Source organism: Bos grunniens, chromosome 21, assembly GCF_055505025.1.
Source record: "Bos grunniens cultivar Pamir isolate PY7600 chromosome 21, Bosgru_T2T1.0, whole genome shotgun sequence".
Classification (NCBI taxonomy): Eukaryota; Metazoa; Chordata; class Mammalia; order Artiodactyla; family Bovidae; genus Bos; species Bos grunniens.
Genome location: NC_141185.1, coordinates 27,447,188 through 27,468,584, shown reverse-complemented (window position 1 = coordinate 27,468,584; position 21,397 = coordinate 27,447,188). Strand labels below are relative to the sequence as shown.

General features: G+C 36.3%; 1 protein-coding gene across 7 annotated transcripts in view; it reads left to right on the top strand.

The window, feature by feature from the left end:
• The window catches only part of AKAP6 (A-kinase anchoring protein 6), a 599,671-nt gene that overhangs the window by 497,707 nt on the left and 80,567 nt on the right, over positions 1-21,397 (top strand). For all 7 annotated transcript variants that reach the window (XM_086363674.1, XM_086363676.1, XM_086363675.1 and 4 more), the window contains 2 exons: positions 14,988-15,134; positions 18,198-18,422. In XM_086363674.1, the coding sequence (XP_086219800.1) occupies positions 14,988-15,134; positions 18,198-18,422 (372 nt within the window). The remainder of the gene's footprint in view (positions 1-14,987; positions 15,135-18,197; positions 18,423-21,397) is intronic.

Genomic DNA, 21,397 nt, shown 5'->3' with positions numbered 1-21,397 from the left:
CCTCCGATGTGACTTGTTTTACTAATATTGACAGTAGTTACAATACCTTATTTCTAAGGCATAATAAAAATGAATGAGGAATTTGTATTCTTACTTACAAATGGGAAACAGACCAAAAAAAAAATCTCATTACAAAAGTCACATATATTAAAAGTAGAGACTTATTTAAAAAAAAAGGATGCATTGTCCACAGAGATTTGAAATTTTGTAGAAACATGACCCACTTACTTAAAATATATTTGTGGTGGATAAGTGGTGAGTATATTATTGTCCCTGTTTTTAAACAGCAGAGATTTTACATGGAAATATGAAATGGCATCTCTTGAACCAGGTAACAAGCCACCAGTATAGCAAAAAGAGAAGTAACAGTCTCAGGGAAGACAGTGCCCAGTGAAGGGGCTCCCTTTCGATGGTGCTTAGGGAGAATCCTCAAAATTACAAATTTTAGTAACTACCTTTTTTTTTTTTTTTTGGTGGCTGTAAGCTGTACTAAATGGCCACATCCTGGTACTCTTGCCTCTTTTTGTTCTCTTCTCCTCTTGGTGAATTTTTGCAGCCCTTGCACAATTTTTTAAGCCATCATTATCATATTCTTTCATCTGATTATTTCCAGGAAGTCATTTACTGAAGATCTTTTCTCGAGCAGTGATTTCCTTCCTCTTCTGAAGTACTTTTATTTTACGTAGTTTTTATGGTTTATTCTCTGTAGACTTGGAGAAGGAAATGGCAGCCCACTCCAGTGTTCTTGCCTGGAGAATCCCAGGGATGGAGGAGCCTGGTGGGCTGCCGTCTATGGGGTCACATGGAGTCAGACACGACTGAAGCGACTTAGCAGCAGCAGCAACAGCTCTGTAGACTAGTTATTGTTTCCCCCATCTTTTAACCCTTTGTAATTTTCCCTACTTACTCATTACTTTCTTTCCATCCATCTAAGCATTTCCTTTATTTTGGTCTCTAGATCTCTCCATCCTCTTCCTTACTTTTATCATTTATGTGATTGAACACATACACAACACACACACAGCATGTTTCTCTTTGATGCAGCTATTCTAGTGAACTTATTTGAAGGCTCATGGTAGAGTCCCTTACATAACTGGAAAAAATGCTTATAAAGCAGTCGTCATAACCAAAGTTTCCTCTTTATAGTCTTGTCCTAAGATATTGCTTAGGACATTAGTCTTGTCCTAATGTTTCTAAGTCGTGTCCAACTCTTATGACCCCATGGACTGTAGCCTGTCAGGCTCCTCTGTCCATGGGATGCTCCAGAAAGAATACTGGAGTGGGTTGCCATTTCCTTCTCCAGGGGATCTTCCCAACCCAGGAATCGAACTTCGGTTTCCTGCATTGCAGGCAGATTCTTTACCACCTGAGCTATGAGGGAAGCCAGTAGTCTTAGTTTACACTAATGAAGTTTTACCTGTGCCTGAGAACTTCGGGATCACAGATACGACTAATGGTGAAAACTCTCGGCCCTTTTAACCTCAATCTCATGCTCTTAAAGATGCATGAAGGTTTGGAAGATGAGCCTATACCAAAATGAATCTGGCTGTGGAAGCCATAGAGTGGGGTTCTTAACTGTGTTTTAACTACTCTAAACTCACTTTGAATGGCATTCTTAAGTTTATTTATATTATACTGTAATGTGATACTCAGGACCCACCAATTTCCTCAGACTTCTGCACTGATATCTAAAGATGCATTTTCAAGGAAACGGAATGGCCTAGCAAACTAAGATGAACATTTTCTTTCTGAAAATTCTGTTTCTGGGTTTTAGCATGATCTTACTGACCTTGGGCATGTCACTTAACTTCTACGTATCAATTTTTAATCCGTAAGACAGAAGTGATGTGACTAACTTTCCCCTTGGGCTTGCCGTAGGAGAACAAAAAAAGAGAACAATCCATTGAAATGACAGTCAAGTTTTTTGAGGCTGAAGCAAGACACGGCACTTAAAGCTTAAAGCATAAAATCTTTAAAGTTTATTTTCTTAAAAACTCTCTCTGGTAAATATGAACATGTATCCCAAAGAAACAAAAAAAAAGGTTAGAACAGGAAGGTTTTTAATTCTGTTGCACACTAGTGTTGGAACTAGAAATTGGACCCAGCCTCTTGCATTCTGATCAAATATTATTGCTGTGAGAAAACACTGAACTCATAAAAGGTGTCCTTAAATATTTAAAGAGCTGCTGCCATCTTCCTCTTTTCTTTGATACATTTTATAGAAGCTTTTCTTACTTTAACCGTTCCTGGCCATGGGAAACAGTTCACTTCGTTCTCTCTAAAATTTGAGAATATTTCTGTATAGGATGCTTTAACCAAAGAAATTTGTTTGTTTTTTACTGAGCATAAAGTTTGAAGAGAAATAAGGCAATCACATGCTGCTCACTGTTGTGTACTGTATACTTATATCTGGCATGTATTTCAACAGCTTGATACAGGCTTACCTGGTCATGTAGGAGAAACTCAAATGAATAAATATTTTCCCATCTTCTATATCTAAATAATAATGAATATTTTCCTATCTTCTATATCTAAGCCATAATGATAAGAGTTATAGTAGATGAAGGGTCATAGTTATAGTAGATAAAGGGTCAACAAAACATGGTCCTTGACTTTAGATATTCCATTGCAGGAACTTTTATTCTAGTTCTGATACAACATTCATCTTCATCTGATGTGAAGACACCTAGAGTACTCTCAAAAACTGGCCTAAGAGATCAAATATTTTATTATACACGCATTCAGGCAGTCACCAAGAAAAATCCCATGGCATTAAGGGGCTATTACAATTATAGATATTGAAACCCTTTGAAAGATTAAAAACATTCTACCAAAGAAAAGTCATGACGTGAATACATAAAGTTAGGATGGCACTTCCGTTGTGTTTTTGGCACAGACAACCCTGGAAATGCTTTGATTGGCTCTGTCTTAACACCTGCATGGTGAGTTCTGTACATGCTTCTCAGTGCTGTCCTAGGGAATGCCTGTTTGCACTAAACTTGAAAAGATTGCTTTTGATGATGACAACATGGGGGACAGTGTTTTCAGCCTTCATTTAGGCCATTGATTCTCCCAGATTTCCAAAGTCACCATATTTGGCAGTAATATCTTTTTGATACATACACTATGATGGCTACAATGTTCCACTTCTCATTTTTCTTATCTTCCGCAAAGAGAAAGCAAGATATTCTTTTTGGAGAAACATTATCTCCAGAGTTAACCTAAGAAATATATAGTATCTTCCTTATGAAATTAATTTGGCATTATATTTGAGGTGAGCAACATCTTGGCAACTGCTTTGGTTTAAGACTCTATGTGATTTGGGAAAAGCACGTTTCAGAATGTTTAATTCAGCGATACAAAAGGCACTAATGAAATATGCATGTATGAATTTTATATCATATTAGTTCCCTCTTTCTTGAAATCTGAATAAAAGCCAAACATCTGGATTACGTTTGAAAAGCCTGAATTTCCAATTTTCAGAGAGATTCAATCTATTTTGACATTGCACACTTAGCCCTAACATTTACAGTGTGCTATTAACATTACTTGCAATTGTAAAAAAAAAAAAGTCCATATTTAAACAAACTTGGTTGCTCCTAATGCTAAAAATATATCTATATTTGAAATGACTGCTGCTGCACAACCGTACCCATCCATGGTTTAGGCTTCGTCAGCATTTCTATTATGAATGCGTTGAACAGGCCTGTAATTCAGCTATAAAGATATGGCATAGCTTTGATATATAAATTCTCCCATGATTGTGTATTAAAACAACAAAAAGCAGTTCCTGTATCACTTAGTTTGAAAAACTATTCATTGACTCAGGGCTTTCTGAAGGCCTCATATATTCAAGGTACTCCATGGGTGACCAAAAAAGCCATGCCCTTGTCCTTTGAGAGTTTATTCTTCAAATTTATAAGACAAATGACAAGATTTCTATTTTTGTAGATATCTGGGTGTATTTTGGCTACTAAACTAAAGGCAGGTGAATATATGGTCATAATTTAGAGAGGTAAATATGGATGTTAATATTTTATCTCATTTCATTATCATAGTTTGTTTTTTAAGACAGAGCTGATCAGTTGAGGTTTAGGAGGTAAGGCAAGAAATTCTGTGTCCACAGAAGAGATGAAGAGAAATAGAAGAATGTGACATTGATGTTTGCATAATAGTAAACCTCAGTGCCTAAATTTTTACTGGACTTCTTGTCGCGTATATTAGGTGAATCATACTCTTTTGTGACATACAGAGAACAGCTTGAAGTCAAGGACTTCCCTCTTCTTATTTTGCTTTATTAAAAAACAAGTCCATTAAACTATATAGCAGTATCCAATTAAATAAAAACAGATGTATTTGAAGGCGTTTGTTTAGGTTGGGAGATGAGAAACAAAGGAAGTACTTTTAAATTGGAAACTTTTTTAAAGGAGAAAACTGAGTTTCATTACATTAATTGCTGCTTTTTGTGTCTTTTTTTTTTTTTCCATCTTACACTGCATACTCTAACAGATATTACATAATTGCATAACTATTCTTACTATGTGCTGACATGACATTACGACAGCCCTGATAGGGTATATCATAATGAAACCGTAATTAGAACAGTCATGATGTATTATGGCAATGATCCACATCGTCACTGAAGTGCATTGGAATGCACGGAAAACCCATTGAGATGTGCAGATTTTCGACATAATACAGCACAACCATGAAGTTTCATAGCATGGAGGAGAAATTACCATTATGCCCATGCCGCTGGCAGCATGGGTTGTATGTAACACGTTTCTTAGATATCTGTTAGAGAAAGTTCTGATATATATCAATGGAAGGAAATTTTTGAGGGTGGCATTTGTGAAGTTTGTGTTTTAAAAAAAAATCTAGAGGAAGGACTTGTTGAAATACAGACCTAACTGCATAAATTGGATAGTAGAAGTTTCCTATAAACTCAATATTCCTATAAAATATTTAGTTTAAAAAAAAAGGGGGGATCCAAAAGGTTCCTTAAATTTCCTTAAATCCACCAAATATGCCTCTAAAGTAGGAAGACGATTTGAGGATTTTTCAGCCAACTTTGCCTTTTCTTTTTGTTCTCTATATTTAAGCTTAGATTAATAGCTTATGTTTTATGTAGTTGTATCTTTGCCCCACTGTTCTCCTGGGTTTCTCTGCATGAGGATCTTATATCTGAGTCTCTTTCCGGCAAGTGACAGCTTGCTCCTCAACTTGGTGTTTTTCAGTCTTGGCACTTCTTCTACACATAATAATGTGATTGTTATGGCTGATCTGGTGAATGTGGGCCCCAAAAGCTCAACTTTCTGAAATAGATAGGAATTTTAGACTATCTTCTAGGCCAATCCACAACCAATGCTTCATTATCCAGTAAAATATCCCAACCAGGTAGACTTCTGGTCTCTGCTTGAATAACTCTGGTGAGTGAGAACTCACTATCGCCCAAGCTTTAGTTCTTGTGCTTCAGTCTTTGATTCCAGGCCTGACCTCCGAGGTCAGATGAAACTAATGTTTTCTGTTTAGTACTCTTACTATTCCACACTTGCTAACATGTTCTTCTGTTTCTTCTGTCATCTTCAACTCTTATTTATCTCTCGGCTGAATATCTCCAGCTTCTTCAACAGCTTGCTCCCTGGAGGAGTGTTGCTTCTTTTCTGGAACTTCCTTAAGTGCTCTTCTTTAGATATTTAATACATTGCTTAGGTCCCTCTTGGAACATGGAACCAATGAGAACAAGGACTGCAGGTTTGGGCCTAGTAAAACCACAGTTAAACTGATCTATCTGCTACCATTTTTTTTTTTTTTTTGACCCTGTGTTTGTCTCAATCCAGCCTCAAATCATATTTCATCCTTTTTATATTCCTTCCACTCTGTCTGTTGACTCCTTGAACCTAAAGACAATTGAAGCCTAGTCACCTCCATTCTTTGTGCAGTTTCTATATTTTTATTTTTTTGGTGGGAGGAAGGGATGGTTATTAACTAATTCTGTCTGACTTAATACTTGTCCTATTTCCTTCTGAGATTTCATCTACGATGCCAGCATGTTATGTTCCCTTTGGGTCTAATATCTTATCTAAAAGAGACATTTAGAAGTACTTGCTTGCAAATTCAGATATCTCATCTAAAAGAGACATTTAGAAGTACTTGCTTGCAAATTCAGATCCAACTGGAGACATAGATTGGCCTGGACAATGTTAAAAAGTTTAATTCAACATATAAAAATGATAATTTTAATATAAAACTATATATTCTGTCTTCTCTTCAGCTGAGTACCTAACCATACAGAAGCCATATTGAAGCTACATCTCACATAGGAACAGAATTGAGTAGAGAAACTTGTGCTCTTCTATCCTCCATAAAATCCACACCACTTCCTCGTTTCCCCTTGACTGGAACTGAATGTTAGTAATTATCACATTTATGCATTTTTCTTTTAGTAGAGAAAATAGTTCTTCTTTTCTGTGACCCTAGCAACAGTTAGAGTATGAAAGATAGAAGATGACTTATCTACACTCACATTCTTTACATGAGAGCCTGGAAGTGGGGTGCTAGATCTGGTTAGTTCTGACTTGTGACAGCTGATTGTTGAATATTAAGGAATCTTGCCAGCAGTAGCAACCATTGGTAGCTTGGAATCTACTATGATGCGAGTATTTACACCAGGGAAATCATTCCACTAGGAAGCCAGTTTACTACTACCTGTAGGTACTTGAGTTTAGGTTATCAGAGCTAAAATATTTATTATTCTTTATTGACCAATGAGATTAGTATAATTTGGCAATCTAATCAACATGCCATATACAAATGTTATTATATATGTTCACTAATAAAAATATTGAATAAGACTAACCAAAAAATGACCCCATGGCATGACATATCCATTAAGTAGTGATCTTTACAAATAAATGTTCAACAGGTTCTTAGCAAAATTCCTTGTACTTCTGTACTTCTAAATGATTGCATCCTCCTGCTCGCTTTATGCTTATAAAAATCTAATAGAAGCGTATATACTTGATCCAGGAATTCACATCCTTGCTGTAGGGATTTAAGTCATTAGATTTGGGGTGTATGTTCTTAGCAATTTAATTATGTTTAAAATCTGGTTAGTAGTGTAGTAAATAACTGGTATTGCTACAAAATTACCTTGAGAAGGTAATAGGATTGAATTTCTACACAAGTTGACACTCAATTAAAATTTCCATATATCCAATGAGTTAGCCAGTTCTTAGCTGAGGAGCTAGAAAAAATGCCTTCCTCCTTAAGCTGAACATTTCAAAACAGGCAAAATTTATAATAAAGTCAAATCAAGACTCAGTGCATCAACTAATATTTGAGTTTGGCTTATCAAATACAGACTAAAAACAAGGAAGAGACTAGAGAGCACTTACGATATTTCTTTCTTAAATTCTTCTATTTTTTATTGACACTGGGGGAAAAATAACACATTAAAACCTCCTTACTGAATTACTGTCCTAAACCAATAGATCCATGGGGCTTGTTCAGCTAAAAGCCACAACAGACTTTGTAATGCAATGATGTAATCTTGGCTTTGTGTCATTTATATTCAACCTAAAAAAAACAATTTTCCTGAATAGACAGGCTGACAACAATATTGTTCAGTGTGGGTTTTTATTTGGATTCTTTCCAAATGGTTCACATGCCTTCACCGTAGCACATCATGCCTGCTTACATCTTTTTTTTTTTTTTTTTGCCCGAATTCCAAAGTTTTCCCCTTTTACTAGCTCTCTATTTTTCTTTTAAAGTCTCAGTTATGTTTGTAAAACTAACCAGCTCCACCACAAAATTAGGATGTATCTTGCAGAGTGCATTCATTTTACTTTTTGCATATTTTTCCCGAGGTCATGTCAAGGTTAGTTTGAATTCCATCCTACATTAAGACTTCTTTCACAGCTATTTAGCTCGGCAGCCTACTCCCCGCTGGGGTCTGCCCCTTGGGCACGTCAAAGCTTCAGACCTGACAAATCACACACAGATGAAGCTGTACAGTTTTTTAAACAGTTTCATCAGTAACTTTTTTCCTTTTTCACTATCCTCCTTCATGTTAAGATTTTTTTTCCCCCTGAATTACCGTTTCAGGAATGTTGATTTCTGTTTGAGACAGTTTGTTTTTACATCAGACTTACAAACTAGCAATATCATTTATTTTATAGTAAATCAGACCAGAAGCCTTCTACTCACCAAGACGGCAGACTGAAAGACCTATAGACCATTCTTGACTAGTATAACTATAATTTCATTATTAAGATCTATTTGCAGCAGGAAGCTTGGTGTTGTGAAATGTGGCTGACATTTCACAGGGTCTACCAGAATCAGAAAAAACTGTCAACCATAAAAATGCATCCAGTTTATAACAAATTACAGGTTGAGCCTGGAAATGTTTCTCAAATGGTTAGCAATATGCTCTTATCAGTATTTTAGCAAATTGTGACTAATGGTGCAACTCCATTTCCTGTTTAATTGATGAACTGAAAATGCTTGGTTGCTAATGAGTGTATTAGCAAACAATGTCCCCTTCACAGGCTTAAATAGATCGGGATTTCTTAAAAGCAGCCTACTGTCCTTATTTTCATATAAAGAAAAATATTGACTGCCACAAAATTGCTAGATCAACTGAAGAAATGGTGTAGTTATTGCTGTATCGTCATTTTGGCAAGGTCCAACAACCAGATTATAGTTCTCTAGTTCTCACACTAGAAAATAGTTATTTTCTTTTGCAAACCATAGGCTTTTATTACATTTTTATTCAGGACAAACAATACCTGAAGATCTTAACCACAGACCAAGCAGAAAACTTAGAAGTGAGAGGGGGGAAATATGTATTTGAATGATTCTCCTCTCCTAAGTCCTGTTTTAAACTTAGCTCAGTATGAACGTACACATCGACGGGTTCTGGTTGAACCATAAAAGGTTGCTGGTTGAAGCTAATTAAAGACAGGTCTAAATAGAAAAAGAAAAGGAAGGGGGATCAAAGGAATTACATTAGGTGTCAGGATGTTGTTTGGGGACTTTTATTAATATTTAGAATTTTATAGTTATAATCAGGGAAAAAGCTAAATTCTAAAAATCTCCATTTTGTGTTATAATTTCATATTTATGTTATTTTTGCAATAAGATACATGTCAGCAGGCAAACATCTTGAAGAAATCATTTTGGCATTGGCGCATTAACACATTATGGTGAAAAGAGAGGCTTGTGCTTTTCACGCAGTGCATTTCAGTCTTCAATTAATGTGAAAGCACTACAATGCCTATGCAACTTCTCTTGCCTAGTGGTGCACCATTTATCATTGCAGTTTTACATTGACCTTGACACCCACTTCATTAGAATAAAGATTGTCTACCATTTAGGTTACATTGTTCCTCTGCACAGAGACCCCATGCAAATTTCTGTTCAGATAGAAGAGCTGCGAGGCTGTCAGAGGTCATCTGCATTAAATGATTGCAGCTATTTTCCAACTGCTTCTTTTCATTCTACTCAATTCAGGCTAGGAGGATCAATCAAGTCCTCTGCCTGAAACAGTGGGACTGCTGGGAATATAACTGTTTTTGGTAGTAGTGGATATGCCCTAAACAGTATTAAATATTTAATATAAACTCATTAAAGGCCATGCAAAGGCTTCAGAAAGATATCAAGTTTATAGAAAAAGCTAAGGTAAGGGGCTAGAGAACCTTTTGAGAAATAAATAGAAGAATAATAAATTTTATAATTTCAGAGTATGATTACAGTAGTTGTTAAACTTAGTAAATCTTTTTTGTGGGAGACTTTTTTCTCTCCTCCTTAGGGAAGGGACAAGAGAGACAGACTTGGTATTCTTATGCAGTATTTTACTTAAAATCAGCACTGAAAAGTTTTCAGTTATGGTGGTTTTATTTTTGTTCTCTAACAGGGAATTTTGCTCTGAGTATTTATTAGAAAAAGCTTAGGTATTTGTTATGTAAAAGGAATGATTGGAGAAAAAAGTTGCCAGGTTTCCTACTTAAGTTTTCTGAGTGATATAATTGGAATTAAATTATTAATGGGAGATACTTTAAAAAAGATTGTTTTATGATCTTCTATTAGGGAATTTGCAATTCATTTTAATATTTGTAGTTTGATTTATATTAAAGATAATGCAATCTATGTCCAATTAACAATACATGGCCAATGTAATGTGATTTCCAGATCATGCAAATGGAATAAGCTAGAAGAGGGGGGAAAACTCAATTCTTAACCTCAGATGTAATTTGCTGTGCGAGTTCTGGCAATTTTAAATGACATTGCACTTTTTAATTTTTCCAAAGGCTCAGCAGCAGATTTATCCCAATCAAGAAAGCCTATTATTAATTTACAAGGACAATTGTAGGAGTCTTTATAATTTCTCTGTGCAATTATTCGCCATAAATTGCTAATGGTAAAATACAAGGAGTTTGCAAGAAATAAAGACCATTATTTGTCTTGGGCTTGAACTCTCTTCTTCAGTTTTGAACATCTTCGCTAAGTGCTGGTGATCGTGGCTCCACGTGAAACATCACATGCGTCCTGAGATGCTGGATGCTGGTGTTCCGAAGAAGGGGGCAGCGCAAGCACTGCTGCAGAGGGGACACTGGCCTTTAGCAGATTCCTGCACTCGGCATGTACAGCTGAGCTGTGGACCCTGGACTTTCATATAAAAAGACTCTTTGTTCACCACTGAATGGCATTAGGCATGGACTTGCTGAGGGGCCACCATGAAGCCTCGGATGAGGAGGGCAAACACTAGCCCGAAAACACAATATGGGAGTCATAGATGGACACATCCCTGCACTTTTGTGCAAAAAACCATATTTTCATAAATAATTTTGCCAGTGGTTTGGTGTTTTGGTGTGTTCCTAGCATAAGCTTTCTTGTTGATAGACTATAGTATATTTTCTTTTCTCAGTGTATTTTCTTTGTCTGTCATGTCTTTATGGAAAAGGCATATATGCTGGATATACAGGTATTTATGGTATTACTTTGCACTGGGAAAGATAATCATACTGTTATTCTAATAACTAGATCATTTTATCCTTGCTTTTATTCTTCCTCATATAAAATCACATGAAGCCTAGTTAAAATACAGTGTAAGATGTAAATACGCAAACCCTGGAGACAGAATCTGACAGCCCTATTCTAATAATCAAGAAAATTCTTTGGTTTAATTCTTGTGTTTCTCATAGCCAAAACTTCACTCTCCGCTCAGCAATGTCTGGTCTCTTTTCAGCATAACCAACAGAAGCACCATACAAAAGTCTTACAATGGATGTCTTAATCTCTCTGTGTGCTTTTAGAGCATTATTTTGAATTCCATCATGCTGCCTTTTTTCTTTCCTCTTCTGAAGTTTTATTACAACAGCAGAATTCCCAGGGAGCTTTGAGGGCAAGGTTCACATAATATAGCCCTGAAGTTTTGCTTAGGTGGAATCCATCCCCCAGTCCTGGCCATCTTTTGATGATCTTTCTATTTCAAAAAGATTCACTGGGTAGAGTCTTGTAGCATTAGCTGTATGTAGTTTATTTTTTATTTTTTTATTTACTAGACAGTGAGCATCGACATCCCTTTCATGATGCTTTCTTTCTCTGACCTCACAGTGACAAGGCATCTTGTTCTTTAACATTGAGGGAGGCAGAAAAATGCTTGAGTTGCTCAATGTGTGCCTTCTATACCAGTTTCAAAATGGCTTATTCTTCTGGTTTCCATGGTGACAATTAACACTGTTTCAAGGCATTGTTCCAGTCTCCATTTGGGCAGAATTTTCGGTGTGATTTTTAACAAAAAAAAAAAAAGGGGGAAAAAAAAAAAGGTTTTAGGAGGGAAAAAAAGCCTTTAGCATAACTGTCAAAAAAGTTGTCTCAATCAAGTCTTCATGCATTTCTAATTATATTTACTTCAGAAATCCTGTTTTGGCTAACTTCATTTTATAATTCAATTTTAGTATTTGCGCTTTTAAAAAGTAAGCACTGAATAAGAATTTTCCAAAGACTTCTTTAATTCTTAGTTTTTAAAATAAGCTAGTGTTTGTGGTTATATTTAACTGCTTTAAAGTTTTCTTTATATATCTCTATACACACACAAGAGTGGCATTTAGGATAGGAGTGGCCTGTGTCTTTAATTTAGGTCATTCACAGATCTATTAGGAGGCTTCATTAGTCAAAATTGAATTGGCCAAGCAAATACACTTAATAATGTACATATGCCCTTTCAATAGGGTATATTTTATTTTTGACTAGACAGAGAGGCCCACAGCAGGTGCTGTGGGGAAATTAAATACTGGATGCTTATTTACCTTAGCACTCAAGAAAAGCCATCTGACTTTAACTTTGTCAATCTCATTTTGACTATTGGAAGAGCAGTCTGTATCATAACGTCCAGACTACAAGACACAATGGCACAGCCTCTGCTCACTTACTGCTGTGGATGGAATGAATATGAAGACTAAATTATTTTCTCACCACAGACTAAAGTATCCCTACTTGGTAGAATGACCAAGAACTAGATAGAGCTGGCAGTTGATTGTCCCTGTCTAATGCTTCTGAGAAAGCTGAAGAGAGAAAAGCAAAAACATACTCACATCAACAAAAATATAACCCTCTGGCATGATGACATATACAGCTTGAGGCCTTAAATTGTATCAGATTCAACCTTCAGAGTGCTTCAAAAATTAAAATAAACATTTTCACCTTAAATTATGTGACATTCTGTTACCTCTCATGCACATACCAATACTTACCTAACAATTAGCTGGATTCTCTTGGCATTTATAGTTTGAAGGCATTGTCCATCAATCCTCTCTCTCATCAATCTGTTTATACAGTAGGTTACGTGGTGACAAAGAGAGCGTACATGAAGACGAAGTTGTTTTTTTTTTAAACGTAGTAACTTTTTATAATAGCTGTTGCAGTGACTACCAGTGCTAGATTTCACAGAGAAAATTAATTTATTATATCTAAAAGTACATTAATTGCTTTTTTATATATTTCTTATTACAAGACTGTGTTTTTTTGTGGGACACATCTAAGCTGTTGCCTTTCATGACTGATCTGCTGTGTAGTTGCTGTTCAAAGTTGGGGTAAAGAGAGAGGGTGAGCATGTTACAAGTGAAAGTGATAACTGGTCGAGGCCTCTCCTGGGTAGGACAGGTGGAAAATGCCTTCTGTCAATTAATGCACATGGCATAAGTGAAAGATTTGAATAGGATTCTTCTGCTTGCTTGAAATTCTCGTTCCTCCAGTATGATGTCAAAGAAGTCTTACCAAATTAATTATGTAAACCTTTGTCAGCAATATCACCTTTAGTTGGGAATCTGATTGCATAAAGCAGATTGCCCTTTCCTCCCATCATTGCTCTGATAAACAGTTAGGTTTCCAGAACACTTGTTGAGTGTTGAGTCCAGAAGATTCGAGCAGACAGTGTGTTTTATAACTGTTGGAGTAATGTGGTCATGGTAATTGCCTGCCATTAGAAAATGAATTCAGAACTCCCATGTTTCACAGGCCAAATTCTGAAAGAACTCTAAAGCAACCCTTGATTCTTTTCATTATACATATTCATGTAATTTTGGATACTCTGACTCCCTGATCAACATTCATTAATACCATCAAATGCTTTAAATCACCTCATTTAAAACATTTTGTTCTGTGATCCACAAATGACTAACATTTGGAGAAGTTTACATAATACAAATGATGTGCATGTTTAGTGTAAATGAAAGATTAAAATAGGAAGCTAAAAGTAATCAAACATATGCAGGAAAATGCTGAGGGCCTAGTAACTAAAACAAGGATTTTATACCTTCTTTTCCTTTAAGCTGCTTCTAATTGTATTTTAGTTGGGGATCTTATGAAATATCATATTCTTGGGTGAATAAAGTCACCCAAGTGCTTGGGGATGTTTTGAATTTGCTGATTTCCTACCTTGCCCAGACAAAAGCTTTTCTTATTAGATCTGATAAGGTGCTCATTTTAGCTCAGTTAGGACAATGGACCTTGATAACCTAACTTTCGTGCCTTGAAGAAAGAAGTTTAGGGATTGTCAGTACACATTTGGCAATGTCCTAAAGTGGTAAAATAGGTTTAATACTTTAACCTGAATCTAGTTTTTTTTCTGTTCAGCAGTGTTTTTATGTGCACATTTAAAAAATACATCCACAGTCATTTATAGTTGTCCATAATATAGGACTTTCTAACTATGAAGATAGAGTTATTTGAAGAGAATCACCATAGTAACTGTCACATTAAATAGCACTTACATTATCGCTTGCAAAACATCTTTTAGGAGACACTCACTTGACAGTTTGTTAGAAAACCATGTATATTAGGGTATGAGAGTTATATAATTGATTGTGATGTTTGGGGACATTTTATAGTAATCAATAAGGAAGCATAGATTTGTAACCATTCTTAAAGAGGTGTTTTTTTCCTCTCTCTATATATACCTCTTCTCCAAGCCTACACAAGAATTTTTAAGTGAAAAATGAAAAAAAAAATATTAACTAAGAATTCAGAGGACTTATAGGATAAGGAAGAAATTACACAATTTTTAGAGATCAATTTATTTGTACCACTCTGAGACTGGTCCCTTAGAGGGCAGAAAAGAGCAATGGGCAATACTCCAGAGCAAATATTGACCAAGACTAATTGTAATATTAAATCCCCCTAGACCAGATATTTTCATTTGGAATATTTCAAGATCAAGATCAAATATGTACACAAACTTTAGAAAGACATAAAGCTTATTCAACTAAATAGAATACCTTGGATGTTTGTGTGTGTGAAATATATATATATATATAAACCGTTTTCAGCATTTTTCTCAACGACTCAAGGTTCTTAGTTTAGCCTCACCATAAATTTTATTGGAAACAAAAACTTTTAATACCCGTGAGCCTCACTAACTCTGTGCTCAAAGATTTTCTAAGAACACCTCTTTCCCTAATGAAATCTTTTTTCTCTTCCCGTTTTAGCGATACAGTGTGGAAATGTCCATCAGGGACCTGAAAAAGACGGAGCTGCTTAGTAAGGTTGAAGCTTTGAAGAAAGGTGGCGTTTTACTACCAAATGATCTCCTTGAAAAAGTGGATTCAATTAATGAAAAATGGGAACTGCTTGGGGTATTTGCATTTTTATTACTGTTTGTAGGTTATGTGTACATTTTTTGTATAGTGAAGTACTCTATCTGTCTGATTTCTAATTTGAGGCACAAATATCTCTCTCTTTCAATTCACTACCTACATTTCAAACAAGCTATTCATGCTATTATGGGGGAAAAACACTGCTTTTCCTCCTCTGTTGATTTTTCTTTTTTTTACTCTGAGCTTGTCTCCTTTCAGATTTTTAATAATTTTGGTTCTTTAATACATAAAAAAAGTAAGTAAAATATGCCATGTATTATGGGTAGGCACCAAGTCAACTATAATACAGTATATCTGATATACACTGACTGTCATGCTTGAATGAATGTTAATAGAATTTGTTCCAAAGGTACACGTTAGAGACATCCACTGTTTAACTATTTACTGTACCCTTCAGATGAAAAGTGGAGTTGTCACTACAGCTTTCAAGTCACACTAAAGCCACCAAAACAAAGATGCAAATTTGACCCAAATCTGAATTGCAGAATTAAACTGGCCTCTGTTTTGTGCCTCAATTTCCAGCTCACTTTTAACAAAGGCCAAAAAAAAAAGTTTCATGTAATTCATTTCACGCCATGATGGGCTGGGTCTCAGCCAAGCACTGAGATGCAAGAATCTGGCAAAAAGGCAATATAGAGATTCTGTTACCCAGAGACCAGGATGGCACTGTGCAGGGGACAGTTCTGTCCTTTTGTTGGAAGACAGCTGAGAGAGAGAGGTTAGACTCGATTTTTTCATCAACTTCTCTCTTAAATTGCCTTCACTTCAAATCAAGGGTAAGCTAAATTTGTCAATTACTTAAATGATTAATTCTAACAGCTAAGTATGGGTGGTGTCAGTTATGGAGCATGGTTTTGCATGCCTTCCCTTTCCTGACTTTTTTTTTTAATTTTTAAAGGAATAATACTCCAAAAATATTTTGAATAAAAAGCTCTCCATGTACCTTGATGACTTGGAGGAATGCCATGTTCAGTTTATGCCATGCTTAATCTAGGTGATTAAAAACCTGCAAGTAGGAATCCTTGCTCTCTCATCTAAATTCACCACACTCTGCAGTTGTACAAAGTAACTTAAAACATTAAAAGTTTTTATTCTGACCTATTGTTACATTACTTTTCAATTATTATTAATGGCTTTCATTTTATTACATGGTGATTTAGATCTGAACCTGCTAAATTCTATAGAATTCATTGATCCCATTCAGGAGAACTGTCGTTGGTGTCTGACATTTTAAAGACTGTTTACTAAACGACGAGAGCAGCAACTTGATTTGCTCAGTAGATAAAGTGATGGTTTGCCTGTGCTATATTTTCACGTATCTGTTTCTAACTTGATAAATAATTAATAATAATCTTTTTGGAAAATTGTTTGAAGCATGTCATATATATAGCTCCCTAAACAAAAACTTTAAACCAAGATAATATTTTAAAAAGAACCAGAATGTTTCGCTATCCTTTATGAGCCAAATACCTTTAAAATGGTTGCCATTTTGACAGAAATATCGTTTGAATGCAGCATGCTGAGTGTTTTTATGATTTCTGGGGAGAGAAGGGTGGAAGGAAAATTTTAACAAAACCTGTGCCATACTACCACCACCAGGCATACAGCTTTAATTGGCATGATTACATTTTAATTGGCATGAAAAAAAATTTAAAGACAAGGATTTTAACTTCTAACAATGGTAAAATAGAGGGATATGGTTTTTAATATTACTTTCATCTAAGGTGAACAGTGTGGAATGGAAATACATTAGAATGAAATGTCAGTGGTGCGTACAGTTTAATCTGTGAAATTTTGTCCCCTGTGCTGCATATTACTCTGTCTCAATTGCATATTAAACAACCCTATCAAGGCAGGCATTGGCATCTGCTGTGCTGACACAAATTGTGAATTAAATGAAATTGATGTCCTCTGTCGTATATTTATGAAGACGGACCATTCTCTGAAGTATTCTGTTTATGAAGAATTTATGATTGCAAACTGTTCCAGAACAAAAAAGTGGCAATAAATTCTTTTTTGTGACCCTACCCTCCAAGGGCATTGATTTCACCTCCTGCTGCTACTTTTGTTACAGCATAAAAACAATAGCTAAATCTGGATTCCACTGAGGGTCTTCAAATTATCAATATTTGCACCATGAAAATACAAGGGTGTTGCCAGGAAAGGCTATTTTTCTGTTACGATCTCCTAAAGATACTATTTACAGAACACTACGCAGCAGATGAATGTTGGTTGACTTCATTTTATTTGTATTTTAAAGCTGATATTTGTAGGTTTAATTCATCCTTATAGATTAACTCTTTCTAATGCTCCAGAGTGTTTTTCACCAAAAAAAAAAAAAAAAGCTAAAAAGCCTTCTCTGACTATATTCCATGCCATAGTGGTTCATCTAAGCAGAGTTCTAGCATAGTGGATTGGGACTCATTTTAACACTTATTTTAGAAATTCTAGCATCCACAAATGCGAAACTGGAAGAATTGAAAGGTTGAATGATTTCCAGGGCAGGTAAAATCCACAACTAGCACCAAGGAGGTTGCCCCTTCTTCACAGCCCTGAATAAGAAGGTTTGGGGAATTGTACTTCCCAAAACAACAAAAAAAGAAATTTCATTCTCTTTTGTGCAGTCTTCTCTTGGCCTCTTTAACATATTGATTAAACTCAAACTTCTATCTCCTGAAATTTTTAGGCAGAGAATTTTTACTGTAAACTCCTGTCATGAGAATTCAAATGAATTTTTATCAGTGACCATGGTGAACTTTTGGGTCAGAGCTCCTTTCTGTTAGAGGAAATTATCACTGAATGAGGTCTTCTTAAGCCTCTAGTGGTAATCAGAACAACACCCATGGCTTGAGAATCAAGTTCTTAATGGAACAATGAGCTCATCAGAACTGAATCTCAGTCGTGACATGGCGGGTGCAGCAGACACCTTCCAGGTGGGCTCTTGTCACCAGCCAAACTGGGATATGTATTTGGTACCTGTGCTAATCAGTGTTTTTTTTTTTTTTTTCTGTTGGTGTTTTTGTTTTTAATCTGCTGCATTAGAAAACCCTAGGAGAGAAGGTCCAGGACACAATGGCGGGCCACAGTGGGTCGAGTACACGTGACCTACTCTCTCCTGAAAGCGGAAGCCTGGTAAGGCAGCTGGAGGTCAGGATCAAAGAACTGAAAGGGTGGCTGAGAGATACAGAGCTTTTCATCTTCAATTCCTGTCTGAGACAAGAAAAGGAAGGAACAATGAATGCTGAGAAACAACTGCAATACTTTAAGGTAATAAAAAAACAATCAAAGTTGATAAAAAGCTTTCTTTATGGTAGGGATGAAATATTTATCAAGTACATAAAGTATTATACCCATGTATCTATGTATCACTGTGCACTTAAATGTTTCCTTGAATTTATAGACACCCTCCACATTTCTTATATGCCAGCGTCTGTGTGTTTATAAAGATGAACATTAAGCATATCAAATACACATTGTGTAGGGGAAATCTCTGCTGCTTGTGGGTTTTGTGCAGTGCCTATTGAAGGAGGGCTTTGATAAATTAAAAGCAGACCAGCAGACACTCAAGACTACCAAGGACTTTGAAAGGCAGACCTACATGTTCTATAAATAATGTGGCTAAAAATACTTCTAGAAATTGATATGATAAAAGCATGTGATTTAATTGAAGAGTATTAATGCTAACAAAAGGAAATATAATTTTTACATATGAAAGAATTAGCTACTTACGGAAGGAAGAAATAAAGTAAAAGAGGTTCCTACATTAGAGGCATTTTCCTCCATAGAAAAACGTCAACCTTAGCAACACAGCCGTGTGCGTGTTTGTTGTATGTCCACGAAGAAGTGTTCCCCTTGTTTGTTCCCTGGTTTACACAATATCTATTTAAAAGCAGCTTAAAATTCAAATGCTGGCTCTTACCAGCCACACTAGCCTGTACTACTTGAGCCCTCCCGTAAATTCAGTGATTATTTGGGCTCTGGCCGGTGTCAGCCTAAGGCTTTTGGGTTGCAAACCTGAATTTGCTGGCTTGAGAGGTTTGAAAGAGGAGAAAGGGGGAAATCAAGAAGGAAAGAACTTCTTGAGACCAAGCAAGTGGTTCTTCTCAAAGCCTTCTAGGACCAGGTTTTCTTCATCTCATACCTTCTGCCCTGCCCTCTTCGAGCAGTCTACATATCAGAGTATGTAGTCACATGTAGCTCACCTTCCCTTGCCAGACAGGCAGGCTCCCCTTTCTCACCTGCATAACCCAAGAGGAGGTCCCCGTCCAGGGTAAGGGCACTGTATTTCTCAGTAAACCATCTGTATCATACACCTACACATTGCTTTTTACTTGAATTCCTTGTCTGCCATTAAGTTGAAGTTAAATGTCTCTTGCCGAGGCAAATGGGTTTCACTCTCTACCATCTAATATCTGAAAGATTTGTTATTTGACCTCTGCTTAACTCTAACCCCCCATTTCAGGGAGATGGAGTCTTCAGATATTTCCCTCTGTGTTATTTGGACTTTACAGGTACCTTGCAAAGCATCCTGGTCACCAATAGGCTAGATGTTGCGTAACATATTTTCTTTCTGTTATGCCTGTATTGTAGCTTTAGTGAACTGGTCAGTGGCCCCAGTTAGTTTTATGACCTTGGTCATATTTGTTGTATAATTCCTGGTGCCTCAGTTTCTTCATCTATGAAATGGTATGCTGGTAATATGTATCTCACATAGTTATGAGCTCATATGTGTAAATCATTCTTTCTACTTTTTGTGATGATGCATCCATAAAGGATGAAATTTCTTAGTATTATAAGACCAAAGATGTTACATAATAATTGGAAACAGTAACAGGAAGTTTGTTATTACAATTATTTATATACCTGCCTACCTACCCACTTGGCTCATACATAGGTAACTGAAAGCCAGTTTTTTCCACATCCACTATTATCATAAATGGAAGCATAAGCAGTTCTGCATTGATTCACTGATGCTGCCAAATGACGTTAGCTTTATGCTTTAGGTTTATACAGTGTCATCAATGTCATTTTCAGCTAGGTCCTAATAACAAATTAAAAAGAGATTAAGAGAGACAGAGATATGTCTCTCGGCTTCCAAATCATTAAACAGTTTCTAGGAGTTCCAGGCATTCGCTAACTAATACTTTCTGGCCACTAGGGAATATTCACTACACCTAATTCATTATTTACCATGTGTACTTTAGTGCCTGAAAATCATCATAGAAGTTTTCTTTTAGAAGTACCAATGGCATCCCACTCCAGTACTCTTGCCTGGAAAATCCCATGGACAGAGGAGCCTGGTAGGCTGCAGTCCATGGGGTCGCTAAGAGTCGGACACGACTGAGCGACTTCCCTTTCACTTTTCACTTTCATGCATTGGAGGAGGAAATAGCAATCCACTCCAGTGTTCTTTCCTGGAGAATCCCAGGGACGGGCGAGCCTGGTGGGCTGCTGTCTATGGGGTCGCACAGAGTCGGACACAACTGAAGTGACTTAGCAGCAGCAGAGATACTTTTTGCGGTTTTATTTTTTTCTTCAAAGATGATTTTTCTTTAGAGCATTTTTTCTTTTTTTTTTTTTTTATTCCTTTATTTCTCATGTGTTCCCCATCCTGAACCCTCCTCCCTCCTCCCTCCCCATACCATCCCTCTGGGTCGTCCCAGTGCACCAGCCCCAAGCATCCAGCATCATGCATTGAACCTGGACTGGCATTTCGTTTCATACATGACATTTCACATGTTTCAATGCCATTCTCCCAAATCTTCCCACCCTCTCCCTCTCCCACAGAGTCCATAATCCTGTTCTATACATCAGTGTCTCTTTTGCTGTCTCGTATACAGGGTTATCGTAGAGCATTTTTATGTTTTCAGTATCACTATTCATTAAACTACTTTTATGCCCCACTTTTGCTTATTTGGCTATATTTTAAAAAATATAGTTATTATTGCATTATAGTTAATAATAATATAGTTATTAATAATAACTAAATAATAAGTGATAATAACAACACTTTACCATCTGAGCCACCAGGGAAGCCCAAACTAATAATACAGTTATTATTATTTTAAAAATAATAAATAATATTTCCTACTCCAAACAACAGATAGGATTTTGATGGTAATACGTAGCTCATCCTGTGTTTTCCCCAGCCCTGTTCCATCCCCTGCTACCCTTACCTAGGATAGCATGATCCTGAATCCCACATTCTCTATCTACTTGCTTTCCTCTGGTAGGAAGGAATA